We start from the raw sequence: 19649 nt of genomic DNA, 5'->3' as shown, positions 1-19649 counted from the left end.
GTGACCATTGTTTATTAGCACTGTAGTGTCCAGGAAGTGGATCTCTTGTGTGGACTGGACCAGGCTGAGGTTGGTGGTGGGATAGAAATTGTTGAAATCATGGTGGAATTCCTCAAGGGCTTCTTTTCCATGGGTCCAGATGATGAAGATGTCATCAATATAGCGCAAGTAGAGTAGGGGCTTTAGGGGACGAGAGCTGAGGAAGCGTTGTTCTAAATCAGCCATAAAAATGTTGGCATACTGTGGGGCCATGCGGGTACCCATAGCAGTGCCGCTGATCTGAAGGTATACATTGTCCCCAAATGTGAAATAGTTATGGGTAAGGACAAAGTCACAAAGTTCAGCCACCAGGTTAGCCATGACATTATCGGGGATAGTGTTCCTGACGGCTTGTAGTCCATCTTTGTGTGGAATGTTGGTGGGGCTTCTACATCCATAGTGGCCAGGATGGACAGGCCTAACAAAGAAAATAACAGAACGCCACTAGCCGTCACCTTCAGCCCCCAACTAAAACCCCTCCAACGCATTATTAAGGATCTACAACCTATCCTAAAGGATGACCCAACACTCTCACAAGTCTTGGGAGACAGGCCAGTCCTTGCCTACAGACAGCCCCGCAACCTGAAGCAAATACTCACCAACAACCACATACCACACAACAGAACCACTAACCCAGGAACTTATCCTTGCAACAAAGCCCGTTGCCAATTGTGCCCACATATCTATTCAGGGGACACCATCACAGGGCCTAATAACATCAGCCACACTATCAGAGGCTCGTTCACCTGCACATCCACCAATGTGATATATGCCATCATGTGCCAGCAATGCCCCTCTGCCATGTACATTGGTCAAACTGGACAGTCTCTACGTAAAAGAATAAATGGACACAAATCAGATGTCAAGAATTATAACATTCATAAACCAGTCGGAGAACACTTCAATCTCTCTGGTCACGCAATCACAGACATGAAGGTCGCTATCTTAAAACAAAAAAACTTCAAATCCAGACTCCAGCGAGAAACTGCTGAATTGGAATTCATTTGCAAATTGGATACTATTAATTTAGGCTTAAATAGAGACTGGGAGTGGCTAAGTCATTATGCAAGGTAGCCTATTTCCTCTTGTTTTTTCCTACCCCCCCCCCCAGATGTTCTGGTTTAACTTGGATTTAAACTTGGAGAGTGGTCAGTTTGGATGAGCTATTACCAGCAGGAGAGTGAGTTTGTGTGTGTATGGGGGTGGGGGGGATGTGAGAAAACCTGGATTTGTGCTGGAAATGGCCCACCTTAATTATCATGCACATTGTAGGGAGAATGGTCACTTTGGATGAGCTATTACCAGCAGGATAGTGAGTTTGTGTGTGTGGTTTTTGGGAGGGGGGTGAGGGGGTGAGAGAACCTGGATTTGTGCAGGAAATGGCCCAACTTGATTATCATGCACATTGTGTAAAGAGTTGTCACTTTGGATGGGCTATCACCAGCAGGAGAGTGAATTTGTGTGGGGGTGTGGAGGGTGAGAAAACCTGGATTTGTGCTGGAAATGGCCCAACCTGATGATCACTTTAGATAAGCTATTACCAGCAGGACAGTGGGGTGGGAGGAGGTATTGTTTCATATTCTCTGTGTATATATAAAGTCTGCTGCAGTTTCCACGGTATGCATCCGATGAAGTGAGCTGTAGCTCACGAAAGCTCATGCTCAAATAAATTGGTTAGTCTCTAAGGTGCCACAAGTACTCCTTTTCTTATAGCTGAAGTCGACGTACTTAGATCAACTTACCGTGGTGTCTGCACCGCGGTGAGTCGACTGCTGCCACTCCCCCGTCGACTCCACCTGCGCCTCTCACGGCGCTGGAGTACAGGAGTCGATGGGAGAGCGCTCAGGGGTCGATCGCTGCCCGCCAATCCAGCGGGAAGCGTAGACATACCCTAAGAGGATGCATTAATTATAATGCAGTCACATTTTTTACATTTAGTATTTGCTTTTTATTTTTTAAAGAAAAGAATATTTCTATAATCAAACATTCTACCAAGAAATAGAATACACTCTTCACTAACCAACCATGATTCACCAAACACATGAGAGCTACAAGAACTGGCACTAATCACAGGAGAAGTGGCCTGAGAACTTTTTGGAAATCTGGATGCTGACTGATTGATGAGCAGATAATGGATTATACAGTGCACTAATGATCAAAAATATACACTTGACCTTTAGTGGTAAGGAAGTTTTTCCTTATTATGCAAGACATATGTCTATTTTTATGTGTTTTAAGGTTAACTGGTTAAGTGACTTGGGAAGCTAAACCCTCTTTTTAATTTATTTTACTCAAATACACTATATAAGCAGCTCAACAGGAATATCCAATATTAAAGTTGGCTCTTGTATAAGATAGTTTCCTTGCCCTAAAGAGATGTTGATCAATGTGCAGAGTAATAAATGAAATATGTAATATTTAAATTATTTAATATGTACACATTTCCATTTGTATTAATATTTCAATCCTTAGCCAATTTAAAGTTAGTAGCTTTTGTTTTGGGGTTCCCACTTCCCAATTAGAGAGAGGCTCAACCAAAATCCCATGGTCCAGTTCCAGATTCAACTTCACAGCTCAAGCATCATCTTATAACAATCAAGCACCCTAACTCTGAAAAAGGTAATTTTGGATCCAAATTTCAAAGCTGGAGGTTCAGGAGTGTTTGGATCTGAGGCTACAGTTCAAACCCATCTCTAATCAAAATCCAAAATTCATACCTGTTCTCTAAAAATAGAAATATAACACTATCATCCCTTTATAAAAGGAGAGATTATTGTTTGGCAGTTTTCCCTGCTGATTCACGTCTGTGTTCTTTTTAAGGAAGTGAGGCATCCCAGATAATATATGGTAATAACTGTTTGCTAGGATCTGAAACCATTTCACCCCATATACTTATTTCAAACTGTGCTTCAAAAACAGGCCTTGATATAAGAGCCATTAAGCCATAGAGCTTCTCGGTATTTGTATTTTGCCCTGTTTTACCACAGAAAAAATGAAAGACGTAATTTATTTTGAAATCATACATTTTAAGAGATTCATTCCCATTCTCCTCCCCTTCCCGCACAACGTTAGCTATAAGATATGAAAAATTATATTGGTTCCTGTAATGGATATTGTTTATACTTATAATGTAAAAAAAATTAACTAATTTTAAAACATCTTCTAAATATTTTCCAAAATAATCATGTTGCTATACTCTGCTCTTTAAAGAGCATGTCCTTTCCTTACATTTACAGTCTGACACACAGACTTGGTAGGCTCATACTAACCAGTACTAAATGCATTCCTAAACTTAGCCTCTTTTCTATATAGTGAATATTGTAATCTAAAATGATAAAAGGTTTTTCAGAACTTTTAGATTCCATACTTCTTTTGTGGGGGTGAATTTACCCTAAAGTTAAGGATCTTTACTTCCTTTTGTAAATAATAGTTTCCTTTTAGCATTAATATACATTAATTTTCCATGCAAGTATTAACAAAACTTATTCATAACCTGCACTGTTACTTTAAAAAGCCCATTTCGGTTGGTCAGCCTTTCACGTCTCTGTATTTATTTGTTCAGTTTCTAAGAATGGTAATCCTTCATTATTAAACCTGTTTGATCCTGATATGAGACAGTCTGTCATTTCCCCCCACCTCCCACCCCACTGACAGGATTTACTATACTTAATTTCTCCTGTTGATGGTCTATTTACACCACTAATGTTGAGGGATCAGTCCTTAACATGACATGAGCTATCACATTTACTACATACCTCACTACCAAGTAAGTGTTCATTTGCTGAAAAAAGGTCAAACCAGTTTTCATTTTTCACTACTACAGGAACCTGAAAGAGAAGAGGTTTTAATTGAAAGCCTGTAGCTATATTCACTGAAGAGAATAAAGGTCCACGAAAAATATATGAGCATAATATTGTACAAATGCTAGAAATGCCAGTCATCAGCTAAAAGGCTGCCAGACTTGCAAATTCCCTGACTGCTTCAATATTTCTTAATAGAAAAAAAATATCTTCAAAACACAGAAGGTGTTGAAAATTTAAATTAATCATTGTTAAGTTGTATTGGGAACTTACTTAACAAGTGATAATTAGCAAAAGTTTTCTGTGTCTCAATGGACAAACATTAACAATAACAGATTTGCTCCTTTCACTGCACAACATTCAAATTCAACTTTAAGGACAACCGAAAATGAAATTTAGGGGCTCAGTTTAGGGCTTAGTGGTTTTTAGTTCTTTTATGACAGACAAAATAACAAGTGGAAATGGCTGTCTGTGAAAGAAATACAGTAGAATATAATACACTACAGATGCTGAAAAACAGAATGGAAATGCGCTCACAGACCTGCAAGGAGAAGACTGTTTAGATCATACCTGGCTCTAGCAAGTCTCTCACTTTTATGATTATCAGAGTCACTCAAGATATTTTATTAAAAAGATGGTACAACATAGTTATTTTTCACTCAACATACTAAAAGGCGTTTTGAATCACTTGGCTCCAAGGTATGTTGTTGTTTGTCATTTTGTTTTCAAAAACAAAAACAAATCTTCAGGACCACTCCTGTTTCCAATAAAATCACTGTGAATTTTGCCACAGTATTCAAAGGGAATTTATGTGTCTAAATGTAACACAATAGTTTACAAAGATACAGACATCTGGGCCTGAGTCACCATTAAAGTATAATACATGCTGATGATCTGCTTAACAAACAGACTGTCATTTTGATCTCTATTCATTTTATAATTTATCCATTGTCAAAATATCCTCTCAGAGCAATATGATTTACAAATGATTACACTTATTGTTTTCTGAAACAAGACTAAGATCCACAAGATGACTCAATATCTAATTGACTTGAGATACTGGTGGTATCCCTCTAAACTTAACAACATTGCAATTAATGAAAAATACCAGTTTTGTACAGCATCTGTTCAGTATATGGTGAATGCTGTTTTAACAACAATTTGTCTAGAACCAATGTCTCCTCTGAGAAAATATATGGAAAAATGGTTTGCTTTCTTGTAGTTTATTCTGTTTTTACATCATCAAGCTGATTACTAGTAATCACTTGATGAAATGAGATTTTTATTAGATGCTTTACTATATGTCTTCAAAAAATTTACCGCAGTGTATAGCAAGTGACAAGAGATTTGTGTTAATGTCATTGTTGCAATACGAAGAACATTTTTCTATAGTGAAAGATTAGTGGATAGTTCTAAAATAGACAAACAACATTTGTTCCTTCCCATTTGAGGCCTGGCTCTTCACTTTCTATCAGCTATGCAAATATTTTAAAGTTTCCTAAAAATGAGTTAAACAGTGGGTAGCATGTTCCTTACTACTTCTATCCCACAGAGTTCTCAAGAATCATTTGAAGAAACACATTCTATTTCAGCAGCTGTTTCATCTCCACTTACTGCCAACTTAAAACTTCACACTGTATCATCAGGCACAACTGCATTTTTTTCAAAGGGTGTCTCTTCACTAATGTGCTTTCTCCAAACAATGTGTGTGTCAGATTACATCAACAAGAGTTCAAGCCAAACATAACTATATTTTTAAAAAATAATCAGTAACTCAATTCTGACCTCAATCTTTAATGCTCCAATGAGAAACATATGCAATCTAGGCTAAAAATGACCTGATAAATGACCAAGTGGGTATTCACCCACGGAAGCTTATGCTCCAATAGGTCTGATATGAATGTAGACTTCACCAGGACACTAACAGGGAAGCTAGTAAAAAAAGAAAAGAAAAGAAAAGAAAAGAAAAGAAAAGAAAAGAAAAGAAAAGAAAAGAAAAGAAAGAGCTATTGCCCGTGCTTACAACCAGAATGTATGTTTGTTTATTTTAGGGCAATCTGGCAATAACAGATAGAAGGATTGCAGTGGAAGTCTTTGGAAACAAACAAAAACCATTTTTATTTCTGCTCAGTTGCTTGAATCTTTTCTTACTACTTTACATATACTTGTTCACCATATCCTTTTCTGTTTCTGCCACATTTAACACTAACTACATCATTTTAACTGTTTTTCATCACTTGGTATTTATGATCATTTTATTAATATCTACAGCATTTATAATAATTTTAGCAATTTGGCACTAAATTAAGGAGATTAAAACCAAAACAAGAAGAGTTGATGAAATACTAAACAAATTAAATGTAGTTGAAGGATTTTATATACATATAGCTTTATCTGTTTCTGGATGCCATATCCTTTGCCCCAGTCCTTTAGCGACCACAACTCACTTTATGTATTTTGGCAGCATCTATCATGCAATCTTTTGCTCTTGTGAATTTCCACCCCCACCCTCTCATTAAAAATTTAAACTTGAAACACACTTGCTGCATATTTAATAAAAAATGAAACTGACAAGCTGACACAAGTAAAACTGACAAGACTGAAAAGCTAGAGAGGCAGGCAAAGTGCTTTAAGAACCTTCAGATTTCAAATGGAATAAAAAGGGAAGAGGATAGTTTTAAATTTAAACAGCAGCAAAAGATTTTCAGAGTTGAAGAGCACTTCATCTGTGACATGGCAAGCAGATTATTCATTTCTTGTTTTGGTTTCTATTTAAAAGCAGCTGAAAATTAAATAAAGGAGTTGTGCAGAAATAAAAAACATTACTGGATATTAGCCAGCCAAATACTATCAAAGATACAGACATGTTATGTAGGCAGTTCGAAGAAGTGGGATGTCTGAAGTGGGAGACCAAGGATGATAATATATCATGGGTATATTCGTAATCTTCAGATCTGCATGGCAGATTTCTACTTCAATGTTCTGCTCAAGTAAAACCACAGTCTGAACAGCACATGTGGGAGAATCAGGATCAGCCTTCTGGCCCCACTGATACTTTCCCAAAACCTTTTCGCATTCTTAAAAGGGAGAAAACAATACAGGGACTGTGGTCTCTGCAGACAATCAAGAAGGCATATCTCCCTGCAAGTTTAACGTACGGAGACCTGTAGGAAAAAAATTAGAGTTTTGTGAAGTTACAAGAGCAGGCAAGTAGTTCTATTTATGCAGTTAACCCCTTCTGCTCACTGGTGACACAGCTGGACAGCACCTGAAACAGGGAGGTTCTTCTCTTCATGACTTTGCCCCTGTGCACCAGTTGTCCTGAGACAACTCTTTGTCCTGAGAATTTGCAAGACTGACAGACTGCATTTTTTCCTCAAATGTAACTTTCAATTTTTTTTATGATCACATGGGTGCAATGCTCTGACGTGGGTTTCCTAAAATTTGCTAAATGAAAAGAAACCACTGTGCTGTTGTCTGGTAGCATGTGAACGTTAGTAACCTGGTGGGAACATGCAATACAGGAAGTCATGGAATACAGAATTCCAGAAGACTGGAAAAGGGAAAATACAGTGTCAATCTATAAAAAGGGAAGTAAGGACAACCCGGGGAATTACAGACCAGTCAGCTTAACTTCTATACCCAGAAAGATAATGGAGCAAATAATTAAGCAATCAATTTGCAAACATCTACAAGATAATAAGGTGATAAGTAACAATCAGCTTGGATTTGTCAAGAACAAATCGTGTCAAACCAACCAGATACCCTTTCAAAGAAAGCGTAACAAGCCTTGTGGATGTGGGGGAAACGGTAGACATGGTATATCTTGACTTCAGTAAAGCTTTTGATACAGTCTTGCATGACCTTCTCATACACAAACTAGGGAAATATCTAGATGGAGTTACTATAAGGTGGGTGCATAACTGGTTGGAAAACCATTCCCAGACAGTAGTTATCAGTGCTTCACAGTGGGGTACCGCAAAAATCAGTTCTGGGTCTAGTTCTGTTCAATATCTTCAGCAGTGATTTAGATAATAACAAAGAGAGTACACTTATAAAGTTTTCAGATCTTACCAAGCTGGAAGGGGTTGCAAGTGCTTTGAAGGATAGGATTAAAATTCCAAATGATCTGGACAAACTGGAGAAATGGTCTGAAGTAAATAGGATGAAATTCAATAAGGACAAATGTGAAGTACTCCATTTAGGAAGGAACAATCAGCTGCACACATACAAAATGGGAAATGACTGCTTAGAAAGGAGTACTGTGGAAAGGGATCTGGGGGTCATAGTGGACCACAAGCTAAATATGAGTGTAATGCTGTCGCAAAAAAAGTGAACATCATCATTCTGGGATGTACTAGTAGGAGTGTTGTAAGCAAAACACGAAAAGTAATTCTTCCACTCTACTGATTAGGCCTCAACTGGAGTATCAGAGTCCAGTTCTGAGCACCACATTTCAGGAAAGATGTGGACAAATTGGAGAAAATCCAGAGAAGAGCAACAAAAATTATTAAAAGTCTAGAAAACATGACCTATGAGGGAAGATTGAAAAAATTGGGTTTGTTTAGTCTGGAGAAGAGAAGACTGGGGGAGGGAGGGGGGACATGATAACCGTTTTCAAGTACATAAAAGGTTGTTACAAGGAGGAGGAAGAAGAATGGTTATTCTTAACCTCTGAGGATAGGACAGGAAGCAATGGGCTTAAATTGCAGCAAGGGAGGTTAGGTTGGACATTAGCAAAAACTTCCTAATGGTCAAGGTGGTTAAGCAAGCACTGGAATAAATTGCCTAGGGAGGTTGTGGAATCTCCATCACTAGAGACTTTTAAGAGCAGGTTAGACAAACTCCTGTCAATGGTCTAGATAATACTTAGTCCTGCCATGAGTGCAGGGGACTGGACTAGATGACCTCTCAGGGTCCCTTCCAGTCCTCTGATTAAGTTCTAACATGTTTCATCCGTCTCATAAGCCATTCTCTGTTTATTGTCTGGTGGAGGCACCTCATGCTGACTTTGAGGTACCTGTCTCCAGAATGTCTGCAGCTGACAAGTCTAGAAAAGAGTGCATTTGCAGAGGGAGGCTTGCAGTTCCTTCATTGTAAATTTCTTGTTTTATTTAATTGAGGAAAGGTAACATATGTCTCTTCTAGATTAGTAGTTGTCTCTTCCCTTGCAAGGACGTGCCAAGCATTTGCAATCCATTACCCTAGTTGTGGCAAGTTTGAATTCTACCACTCTGCTGTTATAACAATTGTGGCTGCTACTAACACTGCAGTCATCAATTAAATTTCAGTTTAGTTTTTTCATGAGAACAAGCAATACATATAAAAAGACAATACAATTGGTTTCATTGGGGCAATTCAGGGAGAAAGGTGGAAGAATATGACCCATACTTTTTTTGAGATGTTGTTGAGAATAAGTAGCATACACAAACTTTTGGAGTTTTTGCCATATGAAATGCATATGAAATGCGTTTGTCAGAAAAATAGGAAATCAATTTTTAACCTAAAGTCTACATCACTATAAGATCTTGTAACTACTCTTTTGTACAGTTAAAATACATGCTTCTTACCTTATTAGTTAAAAATTCATGTGGACGTTTCCAGGAATTCACTTTTAAGGAAGGTGGCAATTCAATCTTCCCTTCAGGGTCCTCAAAGACATGCTATATAAAATATACATGTACAAAAATTTAAGTTTGTATTTACTATACCACTGGATCATCAAGATTTAAAATACTTCATTGTTCATGATTAAGGCTAAGATGCTGTCATGCATATTTTTAGTAAAAGTCGCCAGTGACCTGTCCGTAATAAAGAAAAATTCACAAAAGCCCATAACCTATCTGTGACTTTTATTAAAAATATGTATGACAAAATGGTGAGCTGCAGGCTCACCACATCACCTAGGGGAGCATGGCTTGGAGGTGCAGGGTCCCACCACTGCTGGCGGCTCCAAGCCCTGGGGTGCCCGTGGCCACCCATGGCCGCTCTGAGCTCCAGCTGGGGTACCCTGGCCACCCATGGCAGATCTGTGCTCCGGGGCGCCCACAGTGGCTGGGGCTTCCCAGGAGCCCTGCTGCCCGCAGTGCTTGGGAGTTTGGGGTCTCTCCGCCACCTCGGAGCTCCAGGCACCCCTGTCTCCTCCCCAGCTGGGAGCTGTCTGCAGGGCACCCCTGCCTCCCTCTGCGACTGGGAGCTCGGGCCCCCACAGTTCCCAGCTGCCAGGGGACACAGGTACTGGGGGCTCAAGTCACAGAGGTCTCTGGAAGTCACAGTTTTCGTGATTTCCATGTCCTCCCTGACAAAATCGTAGCCCTATTCATAATTATTCACTGGGAAGAAAAATCACACATTATGGCACAATGAAGAGAAAAGATGGTTACTTACCAATAAGTAGAGTTCTCAGAATATACTGCATCTGCAAAATCCATAGTCAAGCACACTAGGTGCTTGATGTAACTAGGAGAAGGATACTCAACCTGTGTTGTTTTTACTGCCAGAGTAAAATATGAACAGGTCTCCCATTTCTTTCTGGAGCCTAAGACTTTCGGGTCTTCTATCACCTCCCATTCAAGCCAATTATTTGGATTCCCTATTCTTTTCAATCTTCCGGGAAGGCTGTCTGAAGGACTCTGTTTGGGCTACTTATACAGGGAGTAAAGACCAGACAGTCTGAGATACCTCAGACAGCACCATTCTCTCAGTAATTTTTAAGCACTTAAAATGCTGATTCAAAAAGAACATTTTCATCTTACAACACTCTCATTGCTCAAAGGCCAACTGCTTCTTCAGATCTGCCATGAGTACGTGGGATTGGAAGGGACCTCCTGGGTCATCGAATCGAGTCTCCTGCTGTCACAGGCAATCCCCATCATATAATCCCATTCTTAAGATTGTCAAGATCCATCTTAAAACTAATTGAGTGAATCCTACGCTAATATAAAATTATTTTAATAACACTAAACCCAAAGTTTTCTACCTGGGAAGCCTAAAGTTAGACACCTAAATCCATATTTAGACTGGAAATTAAACTTGGGACTGTGCATCTACAACTCTCACTGCAGTCAATCCGAGCTATGAGCGCTCAGCATCTGGACATCAGGCCGCTAAATCAGGTATCTGGATACAGATGTAGGGGCTGACAGTTAAGCCACTGAAGTTTAAAACTTTGGCCATCTAATGAACAAGTACCATCTAAGAATAAACTAACCCAGGTTACAGGAAGTTTGGATAAATTCATTATGCAGTTGAGGATGTGGAAAAGATTCTGCGACTGCTCACATTGGTGGAAAGAGAAGTACTGATGATAGGTACATGGATACAAATATCTGTCGCTGGAATGTTACATCAGTGGGTAGATGTACAGGTTGTGATACTATTGTCACCAATGTTACACAAATGTGATAAATCTTGTAAAAAGTATGCCTTGTAAAGTATCATTAGAAAAATTATCATCTGCTAAGTATTATTATCCTGTTGAAATGTGTGCATTACCGTTGTGTGTGAAGTTATAAAATGTTACTGTATACTTGTTACTAAACATATTGTGTTCCTGGGTAACACCCACAAGACAGACTTACATCATAGAATCATAGAATCATAGAATATAAGGGTTGGAAGGGACCCCAGAAGGTCATCTAGTCCAACCCCCTGCTCGAAGCAGGACCAATTCCCAGTTAAATCATCCCAGCCAGGGCTTTGTCAAGCCTGACCTTAAAAACTTCTAAGGAAGGAGATTCTACCGCCTCCCTAGGTAACGCATTCCAGTGTTTCACCACCCTCTTAGTGAAAAAGTTTTTCCTAATATCCAATCTAAACCTCCCCCACTGCAACTTGAGACCATTACTCCTCGTTCTGTCATCTGCTACCATTGAGAACAGTCTAGAGCCATCCTCTTTGGAACCCCCTTTCAGGTAGTTGAAAGCAGCTATCAAATCCCCCCTCATTCTTCTCTTCTGCAGGCTAAACAATCCCAGCTCCCTCAGCCTCTCCTCATAAGTCATGTGTTCCAGACCCCTAATCATTTTTGTTGCCCTTCGCTGGACTCTCTCCAATTTATCCACATCCTTCTTGAAGTGTGGGGCCCAAAACTGGACACAGTACTCCTGATGAGGCCTCACCAATGTCGAATAGAGGGGAACGATCACGTCCCTCGATCTGCTCGCTATGCCCCTACTTATACAGCCCAAAATGCCATTGGCCTTCTTGGCAACAAGGGCACACTGCTGACTCATATCCAGCTTCTCGTCCACTGTCACCCCTAGGTCCTTTTCCGCAGAACTGCTGCCTAGCCATTCGGTCCCTAGTCTGTAGCTGTGCATTGGGTTCTTCCATCCTAAGTGCAGGACCCTGCACTTATCCTTATTGAACCTCATCAGATTTCTTTTGGCCCAATCCTCCAATTTGTCTAGGTCCTTCTGTATCCTATCCCTCCCCTCCAGCGTATCTACCACTCCTCCCAGTTTAGTATCATCCGCAAATTTGCTGAGAGTGCAATCCACACCATCCTCCAGATCATTTATGAAGATATTGAACATCAAGACTCGCCAGCCATGTGTTGATGGGCCATTAAGGAGAATCAACTATTCTAGTCAGCCCCTCCTTAGGATGCCTCAGAGAGCAAATGGACAATGGAGGCCCAGTGACTCAGCAGGGCACGTAGAACATGTGATCATGTTCAAACAAACTCCTTGTTTGAGCCAGTATATTCACATGGACTGGGACTATAAACTGGAGTTTGTGACATCACCTTCTTGCCACATTCCTGTTCCACATCTCTGGACTGTGATTTCTAACAAAAAGGACCAGAGCTTTGAACAATGGACTGAGGACTCCAATCTTTTGGATGTACCAGAGAGACCTGCTGCAAGCTAGCAGACTTAACATCACTGCTATTATCCTGATCTACAGACTCTGAAATCAACTGTAATGTATATGATTCACTTTAACCATTTAATAATTGTTGTCTCTCTTTTTTATATTACTAACCCTTTAGTTTTAGCTTACTAAAGGATTGGCTACCAGCGTAGTATTTGGTGAAATCCTGAAGTATATTTTGACCTGAGGTAAGTGGTTAGCTTCCTGGAGCTGGAAGAACCTAACATATGTGATAATCATTTATCACAGAAGTCTGATTTTTCTGGGTGGTGCATGAGGGGCTAAAGGACCTGCCTGGGACTGGCTTATGATAGAGTACACGACCAGTCGGGAGTATATGCCCTGTATTCTGGCAGTCTGGCCTGAGACTGGCACTCTTACCTGTGTCCCATATCAGGTAGCATGACACAGACACTGCCTAATGGCTAAGCCATTTTGACATGTTTCAAGGACTGCAAGCTACAACAGTGTAATCTGCAGTGACAGTTTCAGGGAGGGAAGACTATGGTGTTTTAAATAATTATCAATTAAGGAAAGACATTAGAAAAGCATGAAAAATCATTACGCTGTTTTTCTTTTGCTTGGAAGCTCGATTTTATCAATTTCTTCAATGTAGTAGTCTGTGCCTTAAAACTGGAACAGTAATATGAGAGAAGTAGAAAAGCTTCTAGGGAATACAGACCTTTTCAGACGTGGTTACTGGTCTGAAAGCTTAAATGAAGCCTAGCAGGCTGGACTGGCAGATTGACCACTGGATACTGTAGTTACTTGTTTGACCAAGTTAGCATAGAGTTCCACAGTGAAGGCAAAATTCCGTCTTCAGATGTGGACACAGCTTACAGTGAATTTAACCATATGCAAATATAAAGGGAGAATTTGGATCTTAAAGATTTGGTTCACAAAAATGGAGGATGGCCTCACATTATGTGAGGGATCAAATGAGAAAAAATGAAATATGCCTCTCCCTCTGGACAATCAATGTTCACAGGCAGTCACAGAAGTACTTCAGAGACAAAGTTATCATCGCGTGGGACGTGTTTTACCAGTGACCAAAAACTTTTAACATCCTTCTTTCCACATCACGTACATGAAAGAAGCAATGTGCAATGCAGCTTGATGCTAGAGGTCTGGACAGTCTAAGAAATACAAAGATGCTTAAAGGAGAAATATTTTTATGTATTTTTTGTATTACAATAGTGTCTGGTGCTCCCAACCAAGATTATTATTAATTATTATTATAAATCTATTTTTTCTCAGTTTTATTAACCCCTGGCTTGTAAATCAGAGCCAAAAACTGACCCACTTGTATGTGGAAGTACAAGGCACATACATTCTTATTGCCACATAATGTGGCTCCACAGCTGGCGTATCCACCAGAGCTCAGCCAAGATCAATGGAGCTAGAGGCAAATTAGCTCTATGTCCCCTTTGCACACCCTGCCCCTCTCTGGCCACAGCACTAGGATTGCAGAGGCTGATTTAGAAGTAGGGCAATTTGTAATTGCCACACTGAAGAGAAAGGGTGGGACTTGGTCCCCAAACTGGTATCACCCCATAAGTAAACAGAATTGAAGGGGAACTCCGTCCTCCCCATCCCATAATCCATAAAAGGGGCAGTGCTGGGCAGCCATAAAGCAATATTTTAAATCTAATAATTTATGCAACAGTCTTTATAATCCCTGTAAAGAAACAATATATTAGTTGACCCATTAGGTAAGGGGAATGGGACCAACAAGTAATTATTAACTCAAAGTATGGCCATTAATATTTAAGACTATAAGATTTGTACAATACTCAGGGAATCATGAGCCCCTTAGTAAAGCCTATTTTTCTGTGTTTTATACAAGCATAATTAATACGTATTTTTCCAGTGTTGTTTATACTTTTACAAAGGGCCATACAGATTGTCTGAAAATGTAAAAGCAATGTGTTTACTCCCACAAGAAGCGGCAGTTTTCATTATGATCTGAAACATTTCTGCTTTATTTAGTTTGACAACTGTTGCACAAACTACGTAGAAAAATCAATGTCTTCCTTTTTAAAATTTGAATGAAAAGAGGCAAAATACATTTAGCTTAAGACCGGACTTGATCTAGTGGGCACCCACTTAAACTTAGGCAAAAATTTAAAAGATGTGCTGGAGAAATTAACATGTTTATCAGAAACAAATTATTCTGAAGATAAAGCAAAGCATACTCTATTAAATATATGTAGACAAATTAAGCTGAAAAAAAAGTGTCATATTCAACTTACTAAAACAGGACTCTTTCCAGCTTTATCTTTCTCTTTTCCAACTTTTCCTGTATCCCACTTTTCTGCATTGATATCTGCTTCGTTCCATTCTGGCCAAATGGGAAATTTCCCTTTCTTCGATTCACTAGCAGTACCCCCACTGGGTAACACAGCAGCTGGCCTGGAAAGCAACCAACAGCCAATGTCAAATGAAGATTACATCAGAGAAGAAAGAAAATTTGTACAATAGAAAGATTTTCACAAGGTAATACATTATCTTATCTGATTGTTTTAATTTAACTTAATTAAAAAGTTTAGTGCTACTAATTACAATACCTTTCTGAATTCAGAAAAGGTAATATAAAAAGGTCTTTAAAACCACTAGATACAATTTTGGGTAGTAATCCTGCAAAGCATTTAAGCACATGCCATTTTAAAGTACATTAGTATTACCACAACTAAATGAAGTATGAAATGGAGTCTGCCAGTGGCACAAGGTATTAAGCTACAGCATGGATGGGATCCCTAATTGTGCTAAACCCAGCACAGTGACCCTGCTGTGTGGACCCCTAGTCTTGCCTGATATGGAGAGATACATATACCTGGCACAAATAGTTCATATGCATGCAGCTCCACAGGAGTATGCAGAGTAAAAGGGACATGATGATGACTGGAATCACGGCATGGCACTTCCTTCCCTATGGATGTGTGATCCAGGAGTGAAGGGGTACATGTGAAAGGTGACCTCCACAAATTCCTTTAAACCTACTTGTTGCAAGCATAGGAGCAGCCTATGAAACCTGGACCAGGCAGGGACCTGCTGAAACCTGGCAGCTGCACCACAAGCACCCTGGCCCCAAACATTGAGCACCAGGGCCCCAAACACAGACAACCTTGCTGAAGAAGAGGCACGTCTGAGGTGTAGACAGCCTACCTCAGTCAGCCAGAAATGTGATCCGAGACAGAATCCGCCTCCTTGCATTGTTCTAGAGCCATGTGCTCCTCTGTGATGAGTTCACTGCATCTCCATGGGGGCTTGTCTCCTGCATTTGGGCAGGCTTGAGATCATGTGACATGCAGGGTGCTCCGCACAGGGCTCCACTTGCTCAGCAATGCTCTGAGAGCTGCACAGCAGCAGAATCAAGATCTCAGAGAAGGGCTTTTATACTTCCAGAAGCTTTCAAATAAAGTATATCTTATTTAAATAACTCTTCTAGCTCATAAGGGTTTTTAATATATAATTTCTCAACATTTTTCTAATTCTGATGATGTGGGTTTAAAAAAAGAACAGGCCCCTTCCTTACAACACATTCCTTCTGTCTCCTATAAGCAGCAACAGAGGACCTAGAGCTGTATGTCTGCAGACCCAGGACGACAACACTGTTTTGGTTTACACTTGGAAAGTTATCTTCAAAACCATTATTGTCACTGTTTTGTGTGTATGTGGTATTGGGTTTTTTTTTTTTGTTTGTTTTTCTTTTAAGATGAAAGCTGACATTCAGCAGAAACCGAAAATTGCAGGGGCACATATTTGCAAGGGAAATCTTCCCACTTGCTATGGCTGAGTGGACTTTCCAAATCCTGGAATGGGTCATATATTATATTGTGTGTGTATTTATACTGCTGTGCAAATAATCGAAATAGTATATAAAACAATCAAATTTTGAATTTCAGATCTATAATTTCTTCCTGGGATTCTGGTGACTATACAAACCACTTAAGCATTTCCTTTTGTGATTTATTGTATCTCCAGAACCACACAACAGATGTGACATTTTAGATAATCTGATCATAACTCCATGGTACATGTTATTGCCTGAATTTTCAGTATAGTGAGCATCTAATTAATTATGCCCCAACTCTAATCACATAAATACTTACTGCACAAATAAGTATTCTTGGAGTATTAGTAGGTGACATCCTTTTACTGTTAAACTCTTTACTCTTACCTTCTTATTAGCTGAAAGAACAAAGTGATGTTAAAACTAATGATCCTTCACTGTTTAATCAAATACTACACTGATACACACTACTAGTAACTCTTCCTGGGAGTTAAATTATAAAAATGCAATACAATTCGCATATGTATTCTGCTCTGTATATTATGAGGTATAGTCCAAGCGAACTTCACAAACGTATTGTAGACAGATGTATTCTCTGGGGTGAATCTTCACTTTTCTCTCCTATCTCTATCAAATATAAAAAGTCTCCAGCATCTCCTCTAAGATATTTGATCTTTCATTAACAGGATCATTTTCTCTACCGCATCTTCTTAACAGAATGTCAAAAAATATTCCATTCTGTATTTAATAGTACTTAGAGTGCAAGTACAGACATGCAGATACTTAGCAGAATTTTAGTGAATTACCAGAGAGCTACCTCACTTTCAGTTTCTTTACTGAGTTTGCTGTACATGCAGATATGCACTACAGTGAAGAACAACAGAATGCCAGCTCTATTAGATGTTTCAGTATTCATGATGTTCATTATTTTTGCTCTTTTCAAAATTGATCTAGGCCAGGTCTACACCTAAAAATGACAATGACCTAGCTATGTAGCTCAGGCCTGTGAAAGATATCAAACCCTGTATTACACAGCTAAGTCGCCCTAAACCCCTTGCATAGACATAGCTAGGTTGACAGAAGATTTTTTCTGTTGATTTAGCTGCCCTCTCTCGAAGAGGTGGATTAACTACATCAGCTGTTCTCAAACTGTGAGGCAGACCTCTCAAGGGAAGCATAGGAATGTGTTAAGGGAGGCGCAAGCTGTGTGCCCTTCTCCCCCCCCAAAGAGCTTTGGCTGTCAGCCCCAGGTGGCTGGGACTCATGCAGAAGGGCCGTGCACATCCAGGAGGCATGGATAAAGGGAACAACCAGAGCCTCAGCACCCAAGCTCTCCTTCCCCCTGCCCCTCAATCTCTCACCGGGAAGGAGCCCAGGCTCAGGCTCTCCATCACCACCTGCCCAATCCCTCACCTGGAGGTGGTGGTGCTCCAGCTGTCAGCCTGGGGTGGCAGCAGCAGCGCAGAAGTAAGGGTGGCAATGGGGAGCTAAGTCTTCTGTGAAAAGTGATATTCCTCAATATCACTTTTCACATTGCCACCCTTTCTTCTGTGCTGCTGCTGGCATGGTGCTGCCTTCAGAGCTGGGCACGTGGCCAGCAGCCCTTGCTCTCTGCTCTGCCTTCAGAGCTGGGTGGAGGTATGTGTACTGGGGGGAGGTAATAAATGACTACACACACACCAAGATGGGGTGCCCAATCAAATACGTTTGAGAACCACCGATTTCCATCAGCGTAGGAAGCATATGTGCTACAGCGGCACAGCTACAGCACCACGGCTGTGCCACTACTAGGCAAATATACCTCTAAACAACTCCTTTGCATAGCAAGCTGTCACCACAACACCCCCTCTTTTAGCTAGCGGTGGCATTTCAGCAGCTGTGCCTCAGTTTCACCCCTCTATCTTTTGGCCTACTGCAGGCATAGGACTGTCCTGGTGCTCCATCCAGACTAATTTTACCGAAGTCTTAAAATTACGTACACAAAAACCAAACTTTCAGCCTAGCTCGGCTCAGCTGACACCCAGTCCATCACAGGCATACTTTTGACCATCCTTCTGTGCCTTAGCCCACCCCATGATCTTAGGGCTGGCCCACTCCTTCCCTTACTCAGGAGTTCAGGGAGACTCCAGCTAAGCCTCTAGCCCACCCCTGGAGAAGCTTATCTGGCCTTTCTCCTTCTCAGACTTCCTTCAGGCTTCTTCCCAGAGAGAGTATCTTTATTCAGCCTCCTCCTACAACTGGCCTCACCCAGCTCTTTATGGACCACAAGCCCTGTCCTACCCCAGCTGGGCTTTATTTCTAATTAGTCCAAGTGCAAGCAGACATTCACAAACAGTTTTGGTGGGAATGATGGCTGGGTTGCTTCCCTCCCTTGCAAACATTTTTATTTGGTTCATTTCCTTTCTTTGGCTTTTGCTTACCGAGCTAAATTGTAGAAAGGACATACAACCTTTTGCCCGTTGTGAAATAAGTCTCCTTTATTTTTGGCCACTTGTAACATACAGAAAGGACAAACAGGTCTAATAGTACATTAGTGGTGCCTACACTATCTCCTTAACGGCTTCACATAAGGATCCTGCTAGAGCCTTCAGTGTATACAAGAGCCTTTTCCTCATCCATACTTGGTACCAAATCTTCCCCTTGAATCTCATGAATTCCAATAGATCCATTTATTCTTCATTAGTGTTTATCAGGATTTTCAGTTTCTGCAAATACCTTACCACCTTTTTAACTCTTTTCCCTAAATCCCTAATCATTCTTTAGACACATGTTGCAAAGAGCCTACTTTCTTTGCAGATCTCAACTGTTTAATTTTTTCAGCTTTTCTCTTTAATCCTTCATCATCCTTCATGTAACCAACCATTTTCTAGCAAGCTTGCTACTTTAGTTTCTAAATTTGTTAAGGCTTCCTTCATGTCATCCATTTTATGGCAAGTAAGTGGTAGAAAGGATTTCACGCTTTCCTTATGATATCAGCCGGGGGAAAACAACTGAAATGAGCCAGACGACTGGTTCAGCAGTGCAAAGCCTGAGCTCTGGGACCAGATTCCTGCCGTTTAAATAAGCCAGTCCTCTTGATTTGGGTATTCTTATGACTAATGTCTGAGACACACAGAAGTAAGAGAGTCTGGAGTTCACTT

General features: G+C 40.3%; 1 protein-coding gene across 1 annotated transcript in view; it reads right to left on the bottom strand.

The window, feature by feature from the left end:
- ADGB (androglobin) overlaps positions 1 to 19649 on the bottom strand; it is a 226004-nt gene that overhangs the window by 183339 nt on the left and 23016 nt on the right. The window contains exons 2-4 of the mRNA XM_048844305.2: positions 14969 to 15128; positions 9410 to 9502; positions 3795 to 3866 (exon numbers count right to left, since the gene is read on the bottom strand). Coding sequence (XP_048700262.2) covers positions 3795 to 3866; positions 9410 to 9502; positions 14969 to 15128 — 325 coding nt within the window. The remainder of the gene's footprint in view (positions 1 to 3794; positions 3867 to 9409; positions 9503 to 14968; positions 15129 to 19649) is intronic.

Source organism: Caretta caretta, chromosome 3, assembly GCF_965140235.1.
Source record: "Caretta caretta isolate rCarCar2 chromosome 3, rCarCar1.hap1, whole genome shotgun sequence".
NCBI classification, from domain to species: Eukaryota; Metazoa; Chordata; order Testudines; family Cheloniidae; genus Caretta; species Caretta caretta.
The sequence above is the reverse complement of the archived record's forward strand: the minus strand, read 5'-3'. Positions and strand labels throughout refer to the sequence as shown.